The sequence below is a fragment of the Zerene cesonia genome, chromosome 29, assembly GCF_012273895.1.
Source record: "Zerene cesonia ecotype Mississippi chromosome 29, Zerene_cesonia_1.1, whole genome shotgun sequence".
Classification (NCBI taxonomy): domain Eukaryota; kingdom Metazoa; phylum Arthropoda; class Insecta; order Lepidoptera; family Pieridae; genus Zerene; species Zerene cesonia.
This window is the reverse complement of record NC_052130.1, coordinates 276,404-282,532: the sequence shown is the minus strand read 5'-3', so window position 1 is coordinate 282,532 and position 6,129 is coordinate 276,404. Positions and strand designations below refer to the sequence as shown.

Below are 6,129 nucleotides of genomic sequence, written 5' to 3'. Positions count from 1 at the left end.
GTAGATGTGATTGAAATGATTAAGATTAATGATATTTTTATGTTACGAAATAATTTATTTATTCGTTGGAAAAAAGATACCGATTATTCGTTTAAATATTTTATTTTCTTTTTATTATTTAATTAAACTTGTCGGGATATAGTTTCAAAGTCCTACCAATTCAATCGTATAATTATGTGGTAAAAATTATTCGATTATGAGGAAATACTTTTCTTGAGTACACTGTACTAGGAATATTCTTTTTGTTTATTAATTTTTAAAATAAATGTAGTTGTCATGGTTTTAGACTTTTATTTTTAAAAAGAACTACAACAGATTAAGTAATAATAATAGATACAATTTCTTGCACATCCGAGGTGGCTTTATAAAATCCGTGAGAATTTGGTCTCGGGTTGCATAATTTTGAAAATCGGGGACAATCTGAATTTAATAATTTATTTCCATTATATTTATTCTCATCGAATATAATTCTTCTAATATATTTACGCTAAGTACATGCTACATGCAAAGTCGTCGTACACCTCAGTGTACCAAAAACAAAATGAAGTACCTAGGCATTTTCAGTGATCTTTCTAAAGCTTTCAATTGTGTCAAACACAAAACTATATTAAGAAAATAACTAAATTTCAATGAAAACAAGAAAAACGATCAAGATTTGATAGAATCCAAGAGGTTTCTTTGTTACATTAAACCTCTGTAACAAGTACACAGTTGGCTATGCAAATGGTGTCCTACAAGGTTCTATTTTGGGTCCATTTTCATAGTCTAAAATGTGTTAATGAGGTTTTTTTAGTCGATATTAAAGATAATAAAAATATGCTTTAATGAGTGAATCTACGAAAATAATTAACTCACTTGCTTATACAAAAAATACGAATGGATATTATTTAATCCTGGCGATCAAAATGAGGATCTACTGATCCTGATGAATAAAAGGTAATCTCATGAAATTATTGTCTTGTCACCAATCTCGTGAATAGTAAAATGGTTCAATTAAATCCGTCCGTTTAAAATAGGTCATAATATTAAAACAAAATTTATTCTGTATAGCGGTAGCGACGCGACTGTTATACCTATGGAAGCGACGGTCGAGAGTTCGGTGCGCTCCATCTGCCCTTGTTTTATAATCTATGGTAAAACATTGGTTTACGTACTAATATATTATGCGACTAACATTAGTCTATAAAATGAAATTTTTTAATCTGCTTTTACAAATGTTATACATCAAACGTATATCTTGATGATAAACATGCGTGGAATGAATAATTAGCAAGGACATTAATGAATATGAATATATGATTAATTAACAGGACTGTCGTTAGGCAGTTAATAAATTCAAATTCTGTTTAATTGTAAATACTTTTAATATCCTTAAATAAGAGGTTAATTATAGAATTATTTGTCGATTTCTCGTTAGAAGCGACATTAAGAATTGGAGATGCTTAAAACTATTCCTGAACACTTTAAGTCTACATGAATAAAATATGTTTTAAGCGTCGAGATGGCTATTTTCGAATTCAAAATTGTAGGCAAGTTTTAGAATTCGGGGTGGAAGTTACCCACATAACATTGGAGTGGGAAGGAATATTTCTAGATCTTTTTATTTATTGAATTAAAACAAACACTAATTTATACAACAAGATGTTATTGAGAAGCGATTGAGAATCGTCAAAATACAGAACGAAATCGTTTAAATCGGTTCGGAAAGCAGTTGTTTCGTAAACCCGGCAACAGCTCCACAAAAGCTGTAACAGCTTTGTGAAAGCTCATGGGCATTTGCCTCAAGTGACCCACTTGCTCGGTTGCCCGCTGTGTAATAATAAAAAAAAAAGTTCTTAAAAAAATGAGACGGCGAGACACTTTTGCTGCTATAAAGCTATACCGTCATATCAATCAAACAATATTTTACAATAATGATGCGAGAGTGCTGTCTTCTTCGTACTTTACGTCGGCTACCACAATCGACAAATTTTTAAAGGAAACCAGTTGGGCGTCTCGACAAAAGGCAGTTCATGGAAAATTATGTTGATAGCAATCTCGGATAACATAGAGATTGTTTGTTAAGACGTTATAATCTTGAAACTGTTGGTCCGATTTCAAAAATCCTTTTACCGTTAAATACATGTGATCCAATTGCGCTTAATAAATGCGCACTGCTTGTTGTAAATGTAGTGACATAATTTTCGTCTTATTTACATGTATTTTTCATTATTATTGTGTAATGGTTAAAATTTTTCATCAGCAGAAAGCTCCATTATTCTTATTAAAAAAGGTAATACGTTTATTGGCTACTAACATTATAAATGCGAAAGTTTGTGAGGATGGATGTATGTGTATGTTTGTTACTCTTTCACGCAAAAGCTACTGAACCGATTGCAATGAAATTTGGACAACTGGAATGACACATAAGCAAAAAAAGAATTATCCCGATATTTCTACGGGATACAGACTTACGCGGATGAAACCGCGGGGCGCAGCTAGTAGCTGATGATTAAATAAAACAACACGATTACAAACTTACATGATATTTATTGTTCTCATTCTTAAAATATAATCTTATTTATAAATCTAACAACAAGTTTATAAAAATAACTTCTCATCACAACGATATATGTACAAAATCCATTTAAAAATAAATAACGACAATCCCACCTTAGAATAACATATAAATGTAGTTAAAATAATTTTTGGTATAATTTTTAAATTACAGAATAACCTTAAGTATAAAAATAATATTTGCTATTTATATTAATTATAATAATAAAATATTGATATTAATAAATACATAGAATGCAACATATTTATAGTTTTGGGGTAATTCCAAATATATTCTATTCTCTAGCATTCTGAACATAGTCCACTATAATATTTTGTTTTATTTTGTACAAGTTTTATACTCACACGACTTCTGGATATGTTATGGTTACTTTATCTGTCAGTTACATTTACAAATAAAAAAACACATATGAAAATATATAAGTAGTGAATTAAGGAACTATCAGAGATTTTATTCAAATCAAAATGAATGCTTATAATTATTTACCCCAAAACACATATTTTTCATAAAATATAAATACTATCCTTACCCAAATTAGGTATAAATGTTATAAAACCCGCTCTACACCAGATAAGCCAAAACTAATTCATTATTTAATGATAAAAAATGCATTAAGGCGCTCTGTTAGATTTGTCAAAAATAAATAAAAATGTTATTTTAAATTGTAATTCTTATATAGTCTGAATTTTGTATAAAACCAAATACAAATAAATCAAAAGTTTAACTTTAAGCGATATTGAAATAGTCACATTTTGAATACTTTTAATATTTTCCTCTTATCCCTTGTTATCCAAATAACATAATCTTCAAAAATCTTCAAAAACAAAACAAGCAATAATTAATATAATATATGCAGAATTTTCAACAAAACAATAATAATTTACATTTTTATTCTCAATTTAAAACAATAATAATTAATGACATTGCTCAATGTAAAAGAAAAATCTGTACGCGAAGTGGATTTTTTTAAGCGTACAATTAATAAAATTGACAATTGAATGATAATTCTCAACAGATATAAGGGAATATATACAATTTAATATAAACCAATGGTTTAAACAATAAGAATCTCTCAACAATTTCCAAAAAGCGATTTTTTCTACAAAACAACAATTTCCTACCACCCACGGACTCATCGAGTAACAAAATAAAAGTAGAAGAACCCCCTTCGTTTTCTTGAACGTCGGTTAAAATTGAATTATACTTTAAACCAATACTAGCTCGTCTACCATAACAAAATTAACCAAATAGACAATAATTAACCAGCATTATATATTAAACTCCCCCCCCTCCCCATGCGGCACCGAGACAATAAACAAATAAACTCTAAATCAACATTTTTATAAACGTTTCAAGTGTTTATGACTAGTATTTTTCGCTGACTATTCATAAACACTTCTATATTACTTAATCATTCGCTAACTGTACTATGAAATGAGCACCCATCAATCAGCCGACCGCAGCAACCTGTGCTTAACCTAAGCCGGGTGGTGTTTCAGGTCGAATATCTCCATGAGGAGTGGTTCTATGGGGTTCACGTCCAGATACACACCGGTGACCTCGGCTGCGAACCTCCTGAGCTCCACCGTCTTCTGGATGAGTTTCAGGAAAGTGGATTTGGCTTCGCATCCGGGGTATATGCTCTCGAGGTACCGCCGCAGCAGGTAGTAGTAGGAGTTCTGAAGTGATAAGTGATAAGTAGAAGTGTGAGTTATCAAGTGGAAGGTAATACGTAGTAAAATGAGTTAAAAAGTGGAAGGTAGTAAGAAGTAGTGTAAATAAAGAAGTGAAAGATTATAAGTAGTGATATGAGGTGAAAAGTGAAAGGTAGTAAGTAGTATTGTGAATTATAAAGTGGCAGGTAATAAGTAGTAATATGAAGTACAAAATAGATAGTAGTGTGAGTCACAAAGTGGCATGTAGTAAAGTGTCGCCGCCCCACCTGCTCCAGCTTGATGACGTCGCGGTGCACCACCTTGGCGCGGTCGGGGCTGAACAGCAGGATGGCGGACATGATGAGGATGACGTGCTCGTCGGTGCGGTGCGCGGCCGCGAACGAGCGGATGAAGGCCTCGTGCGAGCGGTAGATGTCGCCCGGCGCCAGCTTCAGCACCTCCGTGCGGATGCTGCCGAACCGCGACTGGCTGTGCGGCAGCTGCCGGGGGGAGGGGGTGGGGGGGAGCTTGGCTTTTAGTCATAACGGGCAACAGGGGGAAGGGCACCTTATCTTTTATTTGATACATGATAAATGATGGCAGTTGAGCTGGTGGTTCGCCTGATGGTAAGTGATCACCGCCGCCCGTGGATATTTTTATTTTACTAGTAACTAGCTACGCCCCGCGGTTTCGCCCGCGTAAGTCCGTATCCCATAGGAATATCGGGATAAAAAGTTGCCTATATGTTATTCCAGTTGTCCAGCTATCTATGTACCAAATTTCATTGCAATCGGTTGAGTAGTTTTTGCGTGTAAGAACAACAAACACACACACACACATCCTTACAAACTTTCGCATTTATAATATTAGTAGGATTGTCATCAGATGGAAAATTCTTTGCAGCGTAAGCGCTGTATATTACAAATGCAAAAATGTCATATTCCTCATATTTTTAAAGTCGATTAAGACGAATTCGATCAAGCGATCTCGTTCACTCACCTTCCACTGGTTCCTTTCGCCATCGTACGTCATGGCGCTCCGCAGCACCAGCATCTCTATGCAGCCGCCCTTCAACAGCGCCACCTGGTCGGGGATAGTGGGTACTTTCAATTAAAGAACACTCTGTATAGGCAAATCTAGTATTGAAATGACTTGTATTTAACAAATGTAGCATATATTACGTTTGTTTATTTATTTTTGTTTACATTGTGGGAGTCGAGCACGCTTCGGCACGAATTGGGCCAGCTCGCACCGGGGAAGTACCACACCCCCACAGAAAACCGGCGTGAAATAATAACTTGCTATTGTGTTTAGTACGGTGAGTGGGGGAGCCGGAGGCCCATATCCTTTTCCTTAGCCTTCCCAGTCCTTTCCTTTATTCCTCTCATCAATCTTTTCCTAATCCCTTCCCAATTAAAGTCGGCAATACATTTGTAGAGGCGAAAGGTCTGCAATTGACCTTACGCCTCTCCAAATGTTCATGGGCGGTGGTAGCGCTTACCATCAGGCGACCCACCAGCTCCATTGCCGACTATGACATAAAAAAAAATTTATTAATTTATAGAACATCCTGTATAAAGCAAATTATAAAATGTTTATTTTATTACTTCATTTATTAATAGAACACAATATATTAAACAAGTCTGGTATGGAAATGATTATTTATCTATTTAATTAATGAATAGAACACGTACATATTAATGTATTATAGATATTTATTGAAAGTTTATGTCCTTGTGTGTACGTTTAACTTGAATCATGGCTGAACAGATTTTGATGAAATGAAAAATATGAAGTATACACGAGCTGTTATCTCAAAAACACTCAATGAGTTTTTCTATATTTTCCATATTTTTAATTCGCGACTTGCCTGGTCCTCTTCGCACATATTCTTAAATGCGTTGATTTTCTTTGCCA

At 34.1% G+C, this 6,129-nt stretch overlaps 1 protein-coding gene across 1 annotated transcript in view; it reads right to left on the bottom strand.

The window, feature by feature from the left end:
* Positions 1-3,487: 3,487 nt before the first annotated feature.
* LOC119837979 (nuclear hormone receptor HR96) overlaps positions 3,488-6,129 on the bottom strand; it is a 7,929-nt gene continuing 5,287 nt past the window's right edge. The window contains exons 4-7 of the mRNA XM_038363791.1: positions 6,083-6,121; positions 5,212-5,295; positions 4,500-4,712; positions 3,488-4,236 (exon numbers count right to left, since the gene is read on the bottom strand). Coding sequence (XP_038219719.1) covers positions 4,036-4,236; positions 4,500-4,712; positions 5,212-5,295; positions 6,083-6,121 — 537 coding nt within the window. The 3' untranslated portion in view covers positions 3,488-4,035. The remainder of the gene's footprint in view (positions 4,237-4,499; positions 4,713-5,211; positions 5,296-6,082; positions 6,122-6,129) is intronic.